A 17,043-nucleotide genomic window follows, 5' to 3' on the forward strand; every position below is an offset into this window, starting at 1 on the left:
CGCAAAAATAGTAAAATTTAAAATACATGTAAACCCATTCAAACAAGAATATGTTTCTTGCAGAGTAAAATGAGCTATACAATTTCAGTTTGCATTCAATTTATTTAAATTAGTACCATCGATCTGATGGAAAATTGCATGGTGTGTACCAGGCATAACATGCCTATATTATGAATGTTATCTTGTGATCTTTATATCATATTGTAGCAATACATTTTATTGCATAATTTGTTGAGTCTTTATTTTTCACTTTGTACACAATGTTCTGGAGACTTGCTTTACCTTACTTTGGCAATACAGGGTGTAAAGGCCGTGCCCACCTGGCGATTTTTCCGACGACCGGCAATTTTTGAGCGACGAGCGGTCATTTCTGCAATCTTGCGATGTGAGCACAGGACCAATCGTTTAGCGACCGCCATGGCGGATTGTATCTTTAAGACTCCCGACGACTCCACACAAAGTACCGCGATCACTTGACTTCCCTTTCGCGCCCATCATGTGCCGTCGCTTATGCCCACCAGCACAAAGGATCTTCCTATGTTGGGATCTGAGTATTCAGCTTAAGTGAATGATTGGTCTACCAGTAGAGCTGGTCTAACTAATATTTTAGCTGTTTCACAAAGTTCAAAAAGTACTTACGAAGCCTGAACCTTGAATGGAACAGTAACTGCATATCCAAGCACATAACCAGTCAGCGGTAGCAGTGCAGCAGCTCCCATGAGCCAGGGTGAAAAGATCTTAAAGATGTCCCCTTTCAGGTAAAATGCAGACATAACTATGAGGCCAATTGCAAAGGGAATTCCAAGAATTCTGCCAAGCTAGAACACATTTTGCATTAGAATCATTGGCTTTTGTAAGATATTTGAACAATACCAATAAATAGCAAATGTTTGGGGTGACTAAACTACAATTAGAAAACATTATTATTGACTTATAAAACACCAACATATGAGTAATAGTTCTTTTAAAAGGGATAAACAACGCACCTACAAAGATTCATGGTTTATGGAGGCTGATGTGGACACATTTGACTAGTCTTCACCGAGCCAAACTTGAATCTTAAAGGAAACCAAGCAGCATTTTTAGCCCCCCAGGGCATCTCAGTAGCACATACAGTATGTATGCCAACAATGTGACTCAAACAAAACAAAAAAAAACCCTTCCATTTGACCTCTTCTTTGTACATTTAAATGTTTGTTAGTGGCTTTGATTTCCCTACTTCTGCGGGCAGCAGGGACTGCCATCAACAGAAATTGCAGGCAGATAAGGTCGATTTAATTAGCAGTAGCAATGAGCAAATAAAACCTTTCATCAGCAGGAGGGGAGATAGTACACTGTGCCTCAAACAGTTTAGAGAAGTCACACATGATTAACTTCTTATCCCACCTTGCCTCTGGATAAGTGCGGGAAGAGGGAAGGGGAGGAGGGAACATGGCAGCTCCTACAGTTATTCAAATCAGGACACACTGCAGAAAAAAAATGTTGCTTAGTGCCCTTTAAGCTAGTGTATTCTGCTGCTATGTGGGGGCAGAAGGGCTGATGGTGTATTGCAGGAGTGAAAAAATGCGGCAGGTGGGGTGAGAGGGAGAACGATGCTCTTGGCCAACACCCAACCAAATCGATCTACCAGGCTGATCGCTGGCCAGGCATCAGAGAGCATGAGATGCCACTGCACCCACGCTAGAGGTTAGTTATTGGCTGCCTTTGTAGAGTTTCACCTAGTGTGTTCATGAGGTTTTAAACATTTTTGGGATAGGTTGGAACACTAATGGCAAGCGAGGACCCAATCACACAACATCAGCATCTGACCACTCATTGTTTCTGTATCTATTGACATAATTATGCAGAAGAATCGCAAAACAAAAGCAGCAATTTAAATATGAAACCTACATCCTTCAGGAATCTAGACTACAGTGGTAGTAGGTCAGTCATCTAGTGGTCAGAATCCCACATCCCAAAATAATATGAAAAATAGATTACATTGTAGCAGCTTCCTTTTAACAAATCAACTATAGCAGAAAGGCGAATTAGAGTCTGCAGATATTTTTCTGTAAGACACTACCTCTAATTGGTCAGAGTATTAAAGATAACCCGAGGTGGTTCCTAAGAATGAAATCCGCACAAAGAGGCTGGGTCTGCCTATACTGCCCAACGTCTGTTGCCATCTCAATCCCCCTAAGTTCCCCCTGCGCTCTGCTATCCCCCCCCATAAATCACAGACGCGCTGTCGACATGCAGTGTGTCGCAGCGGGCTGTGTTTACCTCTGTAGTATCACTCTGCGTGCTCCCCCGCCTTCTGCATAGCTCCTCGCTGATTGGAGGGAAGGGAAGCGGACGGGGACTTGAGCTATGCAGGAGGCGGGTGGAGCGGCGAGAGTGACACTACAGAGGTAAACACAGCCCGCTGCGTGTCGACAAAGTGGCTGTGATTTATGGGGCATAGCAGAGCGCAGGGGGAACTTAGGAGGGATTGAGATAGCTACAGAGGCTGGGCAGTATAGGCAGACCCAGCCTCTGTGTGCGGATATCATTCTTAGGAAGCCACCTCGGGTTCTCTTTTAAGCTTTATACACACGGGCTACGGCTGTCGCCGCAACCACGTGGCACGCGCGTGTTGCGACGACAGGTCGCCCGTGTGTATGCCGCGCACACCCCGAACTGTCGCTTGTCAGAGCTGTCGCCGGGCGATTAACTTGGTCAATCGCCGGCAGCAGCTGTCGCCGCAACTGTCGCTAGTCCGTGTGTGTATGCGGACTAGCGACAGGAGACCCAATGCAAGTGAATGGAGCATCCGGCCAGGGGATGCTCCATTCACAGACAGCTTCCGCCGCGTCTCTGCCTTTCTGGCGAGACGTGTAGATAGCTGTTGATGCACCATGCACGTGTGTATGCAGCTTAAGGGAGGTACAGTTAGCATAGCACCCTGTTGTGGAGATGTGAACATGTTTATAGTATTCAGATTGGGAGACCTGGCCTGTATTCTGCCTTTTTAGGACTTGTGTACTATGACTTGTGTTCAATACTTCCTCCTTTCAAGCTGGAAGGAGGAAGTTAAAGGGGCACTATGGCGAAAAGTTGTAAAATTTAAAATATGTGCAAACATAGACAAAGAAGAAGTATGTAAAATGAGCTATAAATTGCTTTCGAAAATAAATGAATCCCTGAGAATCCCCTATGAAGAGATAGGCTAGTCCAAAACCTGTCACTTCTGTCAGATTTCTACTATCCACTGTAAGTAACAGCAACATAGGAGAAAAGTAATTTATAGCTAATTTTACTCTGGAAAAAAAAAAAAAAAAAAAAAAAAAAGGTACTTATTTGTATGTTTGCACATAATTTAAAATTTACAAATCTTCGCCATAGTGCCCCTTTAAATGAAATGCACCCCACCCCATCCTGTTCCGAGCTGAAATGGTGCGGAACGCGTGTTTGGGTTCTTCTAAACCACATATTGCAGAATTAAAACACCAACACTATTGGCTACATATTTCTCATCTTAATGCCAGCTCAAAACCCTATGCAGCCAAATATCGGTCTGGATTATGGAGTTCCATGGTGGAGATGCAAGGGTAAGACTGATGATATTGTGCTATCACCAAGGGGCTCAGGATGGACCTGTAACATCTAAGGCCATAATTTTTGCATCTCTATGGACAAATGCAGCCTGGAGGCAAGAATGAAGAACTTACACTGTTGGCAAGTACACTCCTCTGCAACTGACGAACTCCTAATTCACTAGCCTGTAAGTATCCCTTGCAGTGGTCTTAATACAAAGTTGAATATCATCTATACATACACACACACACACACACACACACGATTTTCTTACCTTCGTAAAGTATTTTGAGTATTGTGGCCTCTTGCTGTTCAGCAATATACCAGCACAACATGGAAGGATAACAATCAGCAAAGATATACCTATTTTTATGAAAGGAACCCTTCCATACATTGGCCCAAGATCCATTCCAAGACAATAGATGTACAGAAGCAATGGCATCACCCCAAGTGCAAGAACAGTGGAAGTAAAAGTCATCAAAACACTACAAGAGAGAAAAGAAAAAAAAAAAGGGTACAGAAGATACATTTGTACATGTTATGTATTACACTGGCTTGTGGTTAATAGAGAGTAGGGTTTTATAAGCTGACAGAGGTGCACAAATTATCAAAAGGCAGAGAGCTATTGCTGTTACTGTATTGTGTCCCTGATTCTGACAACTAGTAAAGGTCAGCTTTGCATAGATGTGGCTGATACTAGCTTAAAGAGAACCAGAGGTGGGTTTGTGAAATCCTATTAGGACACAGAGGCATATTCTGTATACAATGACCAGCCTCTGTGTCCTTCTATAGTGAGTCAGTGGACATCACTACTTCCCGGCGCTTGGAACAAGGAAGAGGTAAGTCCCGCCCACTGTCAGCTGCCCGCAAATTTTAGTTCTGGAGGGGAGAGGGAGGATGGGGGAGCCCCAAGGTGGGGGGGGGGGGGTGTGAAGACGTCCCCCCTTCCCTGCTGTGCCCACTGCTCCCTCTTCTCTGCGCTGCCTCCCCTCCTTGTGGGGACATCTGGCTACCTATTCTGGGGGTACCTATAGACCTGGCTATACTGGGGACATCTATACAACCTGGCTACATATAGTGGGGACATCTATACACCTGTCCACCTTTTCTGGGGACATCTATACACCTGGCTACCTATTCTGGGGACAACTATACTCATGGCTACTTATACTGGGGACACCTATAGACCTGGCTACCTATGCTGGGGTACCCATTGGGGGGGGGGGGGGGAGACTGCTGTCAGATTATCTGTACTTTTGGGGAACCGCTGTTAACAGATTAATTGTATTTTGGGGAACAGCTGCTAGATTATGTGTATGTTAGGGGACCGGCTGCAGCCAGATTAGGTGTACTTTGGGGAACTGCTGCCAGATTGTGTATGTTTGGGGGACCACTGCTGTCAGATTACATGTATTTTGGGTGATCCGCTGCCAGGTTTTGCGTATTTTGGGGAACTGCTTCTAGCTTGTCTGTATGTTGGGGGAATTGCTGCTGCCAGATTGTCTATTTTGGAGGAACCACTGCCATATTATCTGTATTTTGGAGGAACTTCTGCCAGATTACGTGTCTTTTTGGTGAAATGCTGTCAGATTACATCTATTTTTGTCGGAAACACTATGGCAGAGCTCAAACTTCCCCAGCAGACCTTTTACACCACTGCTAAGGTCATGTATATTTGGCCCCACCCTTGACCACACCCAGCGTATGCTTGACCACACCCATTTTGGCACACGGCGCAGGGTTTTTTCGGGTGAGTCCACTCACTTCTTTTCCCAGGACTAGACCCCTGTAGCAGCCTCTATATAACTCTCACCTCGGGTTCACGTTAAGACTGAGGATAGCTCTGGCTTACCTTATACTAAGGGGTACCTTCAGCTACCTATAATGGGCAAGGAAAGTAGGGCAGAAGTTACAGCTGGGGCAGCCAGCACACTTGTGGCGCATTTCGGTGGGCGTTTGTAGGTTCATGGATTGTAAAGTCTAGGGTGCCAGGACATCTGTGCCTACAGGCTCCTGTAATGTTAATCCGGGCCTTCACATGAGCAAGCACTGTATAGTGTGAAATGGCTGTAGTGCCAGTCCTGTCACCCCTGTACCCACTTGATCCCACCTGCCACACCACTGACTAGCCAATGCACATGCAGATGTACATCTGAAGCACAATTTGATGGCTTTTATGTTGATGGAAGCAATAAAATAATGGTGAGACAGTGCCCAGTCTGCATGTTCTTTGCAATTAACAAAATATTAGTCAGTAGGGCAGATGGAACAAAAAACTTTTATACACAATGCAGTATGTCTTACCTCAGATTCATATCACCTTTTGCAGCTAAAGTAAATATGTTGGAAAGATTTCCGCCAGGGCAGCAGCCACAGATGAGAATGGCCAGGGATTCTATGGCACTTAGCTTAAAAGCATGGCTCAAGGAAAAAGCAGAGAGTGGCATGATCCCATACTGAGCGCAGACAGCAATGACCAGCTCCTTAGGTCTCAGAATATACCTCTTTAGTTCTGAGAGTTGCATCATGCAGCCAAAAGACATCATGATAATACAGAGTAGAATAACTGAGCTTGCATCTAGAATATAGCCAAGCAATTCATGGCTGGGATCAGTAAAAGTTACATTGCCAGACCCATCAAACCTCCAGCTTGCTTCTCTGGTGGCATTCATGACTCCAGAACTAGAAGAAATAATACTTGATTAGTGTGCGGTTTCATTGAACTGGCCATATACTGTAGAATCTTCACACTAAAGGTGCGTACACACGTCAGATAAAAGTCTTTGGAAAATGAAAGATCACAGACCAATTTTACCCCCTTTCATGTAGTATGAGAGCCATACTCTACACAGTCTATTCTATGGAGCTGAACTCCCCATCAGACAGAAATCTTTGCAAGATGCTGCACACAAAGATGCTGTACACATGCAACAGATCAGTAACTGCAAAAGATCTGTTCCTGCAAAAGATCCATTCCTGCAAAATGCATTCATAGTCTATGATATCTGCAGATCCCATACACACCTTGTTTAATGGGCATTCATCTGCAGATCAGACAATTATCTGCCGATCTGAAGATACAACCTGGTGGATCTGATCTACAGATAATTGTCCGTTAAACAAGGTGTGTATGAGATCTGCAGATATCATAGACTATGAATGCGTTTTGCAGGAATGGATCTTTTGCAGGAACAGATCTTTTGCAGTTACTGATCTGTTGCATGTGTACAGCATCTTTGTGTGCAGCATCTTGCAAAGATTTCTGTCTGATGGGGAGTTCAGCTCCATAGAATAGACTGTGTAGAGTATGGCTCTCATACTACATGAAAGGGGGTAAAATTGGTCTGTTATCTTTCATTTTCCAAAGACTTTTATCTGACGTGTGTACCCACCTTAAGGCCTGGAACCCACTAGAGAATTTTTTTGAGCATTTATTGAGCGCTTTCAATTGCTAGCGATTTCCCTAAACGCTCTGCGTAAATGGATGGGACAGGTTCCACTAGAGCGAATGCGATTAAGGAAATCGCAATCGCAGGACATGCAGCATTTTGGGAGCATTTCCATTCTAATGTATTGTATAGGAGCAGGGACATTGCTGCCAAAATCGCTTGCAAATCGCTAGCAATTGCAATAGCACGTTGTGCTTTCTAGTGGGTTCCGGGCCTCATACTGTTCTGCCATAAAAATATTGCTGTAGAAGTAGTCAGTCTTTCAGTCTGTTGTCTTGGCTATCCCTCAAGAGGTACTCGGATCAACCCAAATACTTGTTGTTTTTTTAACTTTTTGCAACTGTGTCAACAATAGAGATGGTTAATGCGATGCAAATAATTTAGAGTTGATGCAGGATTATGTAAATTTTGTATGCAAATTTGTGCAGCTTGAAAATGGACCAATCGAATGTTACCTCAGCAGGAGTGGATTCATTTTCAAACTACATAGATTTGCATACAAAATTGGCATAATGCTGCATCAACTTGAAATTATTTAAATCTCATTGTCCATCCCTAGTCAACAAGCAGTTTGTTCCAGGCAGAAACCTGAATCTGTAGCCTGAAGGTAGGAACACATTAGGCAGAATTGCATATGCGTTTTCCATAGCACATAGTGGAAACCACATATGCGATTCTGGCTAGTGTGTTCCTACCCTGAAGCTCTCCACCAAGCGTATAGTCACCCATCCTTTTGGATCTGAAGCTGTTCATCAAGCATTGGAGGATAATTGATAAAAGCCCTGAGAGGTGGTTAGTAGAGATGATCAAAGAAATGCAAATTCTTCCAAGTTGATGCAAATGTATGCACTTTTTATGCAGATTTATGCAGTTTGAAAATGGGCCATTCAATTTAAACTCAGATTTAAATTTATTGGTCCCTTTTCAAGCTGCATAAATTTGCATAAAAGTTTGCATAATTTCGGAAGTATTTGCAACTCATTGATCATCCTCTAGTGGTTAGACAGCCAATCAGAGAGGCATGGTTTTTGAAATATTAAGGGCCCATTCACAATTGAGCGTTTTGCCGTCGATTTCGGCTAAACGCTCAAACGCTAGCGCTTTTGAAAGCGCTAGTGTAATAAAAGTCTACGGGCCCTGTTCTTACTTTGGCAATTCGCGTTTCAGTGCTATAGAAGTGCTAAACGCGATCGTGAAAAAAAAATCGCCAAGTGTGAATGGCGATTTTTACTGTGTTAATCATGCAAAATCGCCATAGCAAAACGCTAGCAAAAGCGCTAGCGTTTTGCGATCAGCAAGTGTGAATGGGCCCTAAAGCCATTTAAGGTTATTAAAATGTACATTTAATTTTGTGCTCATCAGTACTGTTGCCAAGGTTTGAAAGAAGAACTATTTGAGAATTGTGGAGTACTGTTGTCATGAGACTATTTAGAAGCTCCCACCCGTCCTTGCTTGCAAGAATAATTAGTTTCGGTTTTGTTAATTTTTCCACACCTGGGTAATCCACCGAATATACAGTGGGTTGCAAAAGTATTCGGCCCCCTTGAAGTTTTCCACATTTTGTCACATTACTGCCACAAACATGCATCCATTTTATTGGAATTCCACGTGAAAGACCAATACAAAGTTGTGTACACGTGAGAAGTGGAATGAAAATCACACATGATTCCAAACATTTTTTTACAAATAAATGAATGCAAAGTGGGGTGTGCGTAATTATTCGGCCCCCTGAGTCAATACTTTGTAGAACCACCTTTTGCTGCAATTACAGCTGCCAGTCTTTTAGGGTATGTCTCTACCAGCTTTGCACATCTAGAGACTGAAATCCTTGCCCATTCTTTGCAAAACAGCTCCAGCTCAGTCAGATTAGATGGACAGCGTTTGTAAACAGCAGTTTTCAGATCTTGCCACAGATTCTCGATTGGATTTAGATCTGGACTTTGGCTGGGCCATTCTAACACAGATATGTTTTGTTTTAAACCATTCCATTGTTGCCCTGGCTTTACGTTTAGGGTCATTGTCCTGCTGGAAGGTGAACCTCCGCCCCAGTCTCAAGTCTTTTGCAGTCTCCAAGGAGGTTTTCTTCCAAGTTTGCCCTGTATTTGGCTCCATCCATCTTCCCATCAACTCTGACCAGCTTCCCTGTCCCTGCTGAAGAGATGCACCCCCCGAGCATGATGCTGCCACCACCATATTTGTCAGTGGGGATGGTGTGTTCAGAGTGATGTGCAGTGTTAGTTTTCTGCCACACATAGCGTTTTGCATTTTGGCCAAAAAGTTCCATTTTGGTCTCATCTGACCAGAGCACCTTCTTCCACATGGTTGCTGTGTCCCCCACATGGCTTGTGGCAAACTGCAAACGGGACTTCTTATGCTTTCTGTTAACAATGGCTTTCTTCTTGCCACTCCTCCATAAAGGCCAACTTTGTACAGTGCATGACTAATAGTTGTCCTATGGACAGAGTCTCCCACCTGAGCTGTAGATCTCTGCAGCTCGTCCAGAGTCACCAGGGGCCTCTTGACTGCATTTCTGATCAGCGCTCACCTTGTTCGGCCTGTGAGTTTAGGTGGATGGCCTTTACAGTTTACAGTTGTGCCATACTCCTTCCATTCCGGAATGATCGCTTGAACAGTGCTCCGTGGGATGTTCAAGGCTTTGGAAATCTTTTTGTGGCCTAAGCCTGCTTTACATTTCTCAATAACTTGATCCCTGACCTGTCTTGGACCTGGCTTGTGTGTTCTTTGGACTTCATGGTGTTGTTGCTCCCAATATTCTCTTAGACAACCTCTGAGGCCCTCACAGAGCAGCTGTATTTGTACTGAAATTAGATTACACACAGGTGCACTCTATTTAGTCATTAGCACTCATCAGGCAATGTCTATAGGCAACTGACTGCACTCAGATCAAAGGGTGCCGAATAATTATGCACACACCAATTTGCAGCTAGTTATTTGTAAAAGATGTTTGGAATCATGTATGATTTTCGTTCCAGTTCTCATATGTACACCACTTTGTGTTGGTCTTTCATGTGGAATTCCAATAAAATTGATTCATGTTTGTGGCAGTAATATGACAAAATGTGGAAAACTTCAAGGGGGCCGAATACTTTTGCTACCCACTGTGACAAAAAACTTTTAGGCTGGGTGCACACTTGGCAGTGCGGGAAACGTAGCGTTTTGATGCATGAGTTTGTGCGTTTTTAGTGCGTTTGCGGTTTGCTTTTTCCCCCCCGCACATGTTTTTTTCTTGCGTTTCGCATATACAAAGCGCATATTCGTCTTGTATGAGTTTTGCATAGGTTTTTGATGAGCGTTTTATACGAATCACTAGGAAGTCAATAGGTAGCAGAAATACAGCAAACTTTTTTTTTTTCAATAACGCAAATAAAAACACATGCAAAACACTAAAACGCAATACCCCTGCGTCACCATTGACTTTTATTATCTGCGTTTTTGAAAAATATGCAACAAAACCAGCATTTTTAAAAACGCACATTGCAAAACGCAAGTATATGCGTTTTACATGTGGCCCATTGACTTGCATTATGTGCATTTTTGTGGCGTTTTCCGCAATGCTAGCATTTTTGCTTAGTGTGTTCTCTGCCTCAGGCCTGGAACTCACTACAAAACGCTATCGCTAATCGCAATCGCTAGCGTTTTGTATGAGCGGTTAGTAAGCAATTTCATGAGCGTTTTCAGGAGCGATTTTAAAAAAAGTGTAATTTGCCAGCGGTTGTGTTGCGATTTGCGATTAGCGTTTTTAATTCTTATTGGTCCTTTCAATTAATTCTCATTTTGTTACAGTGTGCAGTAATGTAAAAATGCTTGCAAAATCGCTCTGTGTAGGTTTTGACGAGCGATTATGCCAGCGTTTATATACTTTACATTGCAGAAACGCTAACGCTCAAAAATGCTGGCGTTTCTGCAAAGTATATAAACGCTGCTATAATCGCTCATCAAAACCTACACAGAGCGATTTTGCTAGTGTTTTGAAGTTACTGCACACTGTAAAATAAATAAAATTAATATCCAATCAGAATTAAAAACGCTAATCGCTACACAACCGCTGGCAAACAGAATACACTTTTACAATCGCTGCCAAAAACGCTCATGAAATCACTTACAAAACGCTCACAGAAACGCTAGCGATTGTGATTAGCGATTGCGTTTTGTAGTGGGCTCCAGGCCTCACTGTTAAACTAGAAGACATACAGTGCATGGGGTTGTAGTGGTAATGATTTTTCTGACTGCATTATGTACATTTCCACTAGGTGGTGCAAACGCTATAAGTCAGTTCAGCGCATGCTCTTATATTAGGTCTGTTTTCCATGGATGTGTGCTCAGCAAGCAGTTACCAGGCAGCAGTGAGCAGTTACCAGGCAGTAGTAAGCAGTTGTGAGAGGTTGAGAGGCATTTCACTGCCTATCAGCAGTCCGTGGAAAAAAGAGGCCTTGGTTATTGGTGTTCAGCACTATTTAAACATTACAAATACAATTAAAAAAAAAAAACACACTGACAAAAATATCCTAACTCAATTGTATAACCTGTGAACTACCTATAACATCTTACAATGCACAATAAACATCAGCTAATTGATAAAAAAAGCTAAAACAATACAAAACCTATGAAATTCTCAATCATTACTCATCTAAAAACATAAATAAATTGGGTCAGAGTGGGTTCGAATTAGCATAATGTAAAGCTATAAACAGACTCCGGGGTTTGTCACCTAACCTAGAGAACTGTTCGAACATTTCAGAAGAAAATCTCCCATCAGCACAGGATTTAAACGACATTGTTAACAAGGTAATTTTTGATCTAACGTGTCAGATTACCAACGACTGGTCACATGTATCATACTACTGTTGTGTCTCCCCCCCCCCCCCCCCCAAAAATAAATAAATAAATAAAAAAATAAAAAAATACCACAACACACACACACGTGCCATATAGTGTGGATGCATAATGGAGGGGGCACCTGAGGCACAAAGGGGGACAGAGGGATGCATGGGAGGGATAGGCAGCACAAGGGGACAGAAGGATTCATATGGGGGCAGAGGCAGCACAAGGGGACAGAGAGAGGCATAGGGGAACAGAGGGATGCATGGGGAGAGAGGCACCACAAGGGGACAGAAGGAGGCACTAATACCTGTGGGGCATGGCTTTATTCGGGAGGTGTGGCTTAATTCAGGGGCATGGCACTCCAGGCAACGCTCTGGAATACGTGTGCTTAAAAAAAACAGCCCGACTGTTGTCCCTGCAGCAGAGCACCATTTGCTCATCCTACTATCTCCAGAGCAGATTGAGTTGGATGCGATTACACACAGTATACACGCACACACAGTATGTATGCACAAAAGCACACACACAGTATACACGCACACACAGTATGTATACACAAAAGCACACACACTGTAAGTGCCAGCAACTAAACATGCATACCCAGGGCCAGTTTAACAATGCACTTAAGGAGACTAGACTTTGGTGCCCCCCACATACACACCTTCTTTTGTCAGAAGTGCTGCCAAAGGTTGCAACGCTACTCACAAGAACACTATTCTTCATAATGGCAGGTGTTAGGTAGCACAGTACACCCCTAGTTATTAGTTTTGGATAGCCAGATGTGTCCCCAAATAATATTAGGTAGTCCAGTGTGTCCCAGATTGTACTGCAAAACCAGATGTGCCATTCAATAGTGTTAGTTATCCAGAAGTACCCCCCAGTATTAGTCAGAGATTAAAGTAGCTAGAGATCTATCTATACAACAACATATCCTGTGAGTTTGGGTCAATACGAGTGAGCTCTTCTAGGACATCATTTTGCCCCAAACTCACAGACACTGTTCTATACTCCTTAATAAGCAGACGAGGTTCCCCAAGGCACATTGTCCATTTTAGTGCTTGATAAAAAACATATACTTTCGGTTTTTGCTGGCCAATTTCTACAGAAGAGGTAAGACCAATACTAACCTCTCTTTTTTAACCACTTAAGGACCAGGGGTGTTTGGGAAGATCTGTGCTGCGTGGGCAGTGGCGTAGCTAAGGAGCTGTGGGCCCCGATGCAAGTTTTACATTGGGGCCCCCCAAGCACTGTATGCATAACAATTAATACGGCGCACCAAAACCTGCCAATGGCAACAACAGTGTCAGAGGTGCAAGTAGGGGATGGGGAACAGTGTGTTAATGATTACCTCTATTCAAAGTATTTATAGAAGTGATTATTATGAGCACAGGACCAATAGAGAGCTAATATTGCAGTTGAGTGAGGGCCCTCTCGAGGCCCCTCTGGCCCAAGGGCCCCGATGCGGTCGCTACCTCTGCACCCCCTATTGCTACGCCCCTGCGCGTGGGCTATTCAGCCCACAGCACAGATCGTGTGGCAGCTGGGGCGACCAGACTTCCCCCCTTTTTTCCCCACTAGGGGGATGTCCTGCCGGGGGGGTCTGATCGCCGCCGGCTAGTTGGGATTAGCGGGGGGGGGGGCTTCTCAAAGCCCCCCTCCGCAGCGTTCTCGGCGCTTCCTCCTCTTACCTCCCTCCCCTCCGTGATCAAAGCTGCGCAGGACGGATATCCGTCCTGCGCATTGAAGGATAGGCTTCAGCCTATCATATGCCGGCAATCCCCGGCCAATCAGAGGCCGGGGATCGCCGATCTGCCTTACGGCGTGTTTACATTAGGCGTGCGAGCCGCGATCGGCGGCTCGCACACTGTTCACGGAGACACCCTCCGTGAACTTACATGGAAAGGCCGCTCGAACGAGCGGCCATTTCCATGTAATAACCACTTAAACCCGCCGCCGCCTATCGGTGTTAGGCGGTCCTTAAGTGGTTAAATGTTTTCTCATACTGGGCACCTCAGAAATGGTACAATTGCGATCTCATCTATTTAAAAAACAAAAAACAAACAGCTGCTGTAGAATCTGTACTTAACTGCAAATATACAACCACTAATTCACAAACTTTACAGCAACCCAGGCCAGGACATGAAATGACCCAGGTGAGGGTAGGAACAACCTAGGCAGAATCGCATATGCGTTTCCCATAGCACATAGTGGAAAACGCATATGCGATTTTGTCTAGTGTGTTCCTACCCTAAAATTTTTAAACCTAACATCTTAAAGAGACCCTGTAATAAAAAAAAAAAAGTGCCCAAAGGGGTATTTACCTCGGGAGGGGGAAGCCTCTGAATTATATCGAGGCTTCCCCCGTCGTCCTCTGTCCCACGGTGATCTTGCTGGGCCCCTTCCGAAGCCAATTTGACAGGCTGTATTTACCTTCCCCGGGTCCAGCGCAGGTGCAGTAGCGGCTTTCGGCTCGGGATAAGGCGAAATTAGCCGATCCCAGTCAAGTCCGCTGTACTGCGCAGGCAACTTGCGCTGAACTGAGAGCCGCTACTGTGCTGGAGCAGGAAAGGTAAATATTTACATGCTCGCTGTTCGGAGGGGCAGAGTAAAACCATCGTGGGACAGAGGAGGACGGGGGAAGCCTCAAAAGGACCCAGAGGCTTCCCCCTCTCGATTAAGTACCCCCCCCCCCCCCCGGGCAATTTTTTGTTACAAGCTTTCTTTTAGTAGGGAAGGTTTTATTAATCCAGTTCATGTTTGCTAGACCACTTAATATATCTTAAAAAAAAAAAAAAAAAGTATATATTTGCAATTTTACTCTAATCTGAGGTTAAATACCTATATTTACATTTATATTTATGATTATCTAAATATGTAGTTTCACAAAAATAGTTTCTCCTCCTCACTAATAAATATATATATATATCAGAGGCGTAATTTGAATTCACGGGGCCCCCCTGCAAAACTTTGGATGGGGCCCCCTTCCCCTACACACTGAATAGGGATAGTCTACAAATCTTTGTCTACAAAACTTTGTATAATTCGTTATCAGTGGCTGAGCAGATGCAGTCATTAGAACAATCGTGCAGAGAGGAGAAAGATTTTTCTCTCTTTGCCCTTAGTTGTCAGTCTCTCAGGACAGGGCTCCCTGTGGCTTATGGGCCCCCCTGCAGCTGCATCCCTTGCAGGGTCTATAGTTACGCCCCTGATAGATAGATATTTTATTTTGAGGAATTTATAAAGTTATAAACGCAAATCGGTCCCAAAAAAATGTTGTATCCTGCACCATTTTCAGGCGATTTTCAGGCGATTTCCCGGCGATCGCGTTTAGAAGCGCTAATCGCCATCAACGGGAAACCGCCCCAAGTGTGAATGGCGTTAATCGCCAAAAAACGCCAGACCAAAACGCTAGCAAAAGCACAAGCGTTTAGTGTGAATGGGGCCTTATGCAGGGTACACACCATACGATTCTCCATGCGATAGATGCAACTGATTGATGAAATCCCTCATATCCGATATTACTCCTGATGGATTCTGCGCTCGATTTCTCATAGAAGTGAATGTAAAAAGATAAGAAAAACGAGCGGAGATAAGAGAATCGAGCGCAGAACCGAGCGGAAAACAACATGGGGTCAGAAAATCGTGCGGAAAAATCATACCGTGTGTACCCTGCAGTCCTGGATAGTTCATCGTACGGCTAGGCATACAAGTGATTTTTTTAAATAGATTAGTTGTTGGATTCAGTATAAAACTAACAACACTGAGACCTGGTGCACACCAAAAAACGCTAGCAGATCCGCAAAATGCTAGCAGATTTTGAAACGCTTTTTGTTATTTTTCTGTAGCGTTTCAGCTAGCATTTTGCGGTTTTGTGAAGCGTTTTTGGTGTAGTAGATTTCATGTATTGTTACAGTAAAGCTGTTACTGAACAGCTACTGTAACAAAAACCGCCTGGCAAACCGCTCTGAACTGCCGTTTTTCAGAGCGGTTTGCGTTTTTACTATACTTAACATTGAGGCAGAAACGCATCCGCAATCCAAAATCTGCAGCAGCCCGGGAGTATGCGTTTCTGAAAAACGCCTCCCGCTCTGGTGTGCACCAGCCCATTGAAATACATTACCCAAGCGGATCTGCACCCGCAAGCGGATCGCAAACCGCAGCAGAACCGCTCTGGTGTGCACTAGGCCTAACAAAACATTGTTGAAAATAAGGATATGCCAATTGATGGTTGGTTAATCTATCAATCATTGACCTAACATGCCCATTCCTTATTAAAACAATAGCACTGAGAGCTCGGGGGGCTGTGGTGTGCGATGTGGCTTCCTTTAGCTTTGTACTGGTTTCCATAAGTTTTAGTACATCAGGCAGTACAAAGCTGCCAGTAGGAGTGGCACAATCATTATTAAAGAGGCACTGGAATGACATAGTAGAAAGCTGTAAATTATTCAGGACACCTACTTTTATTGTAATTTTCTGGTTTCAGCACCAAAAACACTTCCTAGATCTATACATTTCTGTTGATTTGTATGTAACCCCTCCCTACATTGATGCTTAGCCTAGTCTGTTTAGGTATGCAGAATTCTGCTCCTAGAGCATTCTGGGACACCGGGCATTATTTTAACTGGCTTTTGAATTCTCAGAAACAAACATTCCACAGAGCTGCACCTGACAGGACTAAAGATGTCACCGGTGATAAATTTCAGAATGTAACTCAGGATGAGGAAACACTGTACAATGGGTGAACATTGCCTTAATAATTTTAAAAAGTGAATATTGTATATAAAAAAAAAAAAAATAAAATAAAAAAAAAAAAAGGTATTCATAATGTTACTTTTCACTACAGTTCTTTTTAACAAATGTCCCTACGGAGTTTCAGTAAGGGAAATATTAATCATACAGAAATATGCCTTTTGTAGTGTATACATAACTTAACAATTGCATAAGCAAACATTTGCTGTAGATTTTTTTTATATTTCCAAGATAATTAAATGCACCTCAAGAAGGTGGTTTTATTCAGTTTTATTGATATTTCTGGAGTAAGAAAGTAGCAGTTTAAGCGAGGTAGTAACTTTAGATAATATTCACTATTTGCTCATTTTATATTGAAAAAAATATTGTATGGTTTTTTTTTACATTCCAGATAAAAAAAACAGATTAATGTGCATTAAAAAGAATATGATTTTTTTAAAGTGATTAT

The 17,043-nt window shown here is 43.4% G+C and overlaps 2 protein-coding genes across 2 annotated transcripts in view; both read right to left on the bottom strand.

Moving 5' to 3' along the window:
- LOC137532976 (spectrin beta chain, erythrocytic-like) overlaps positions 1-17,043 on the bottom strand; it is a 564,120-nt gene that overhangs the window by 339,907 nt on the left and 207,170 nt on the right. The gene's annotated exons all lie outside the window — the stretch shown is intronic.
- The window catches only part of LOC137533599 (hepatic sodium/bile acid cotransporter-like), a 54,700-nt gene that overhangs the window by 8,331 nt on the left and 29,326 nt on the right, over positions 1-17,043 (bottom strand). The window contains exons 3-5 of the mRNA XM_068254949.1: positions 5,860-6,237; positions 3,819-4,040; positions 640-810 (exon numbers count right to left, since the gene is read on the bottom strand). Of these exons, the coding sequence (XP_068111050.1) occupies positions 640-810; positions 3,819-4,040; positions 5,860-6,237 (771 nt within the window). The remainder of the gene's footprint in view (positions 1-639; positions 811-3,818; positions 4,041-5,859; positions 6,238-17,043) is intronic.

This window comes from Hyperolius riggenbachi, chromosome 9, assembly GCF_040937935.1.
Source record: "Hyperolius riggenbachi isolate aHypRig1 chromosome 9, aHypRig1.pri, whole genome shotgun sequence".
Taxonomy (NCBI): domain Eukaryota; kingdom Metazoa; phylum Chordata; class Amphibia; order Anura; family Hyperoliidae; genus Hyperolius; species Hyperolius riggenbachi.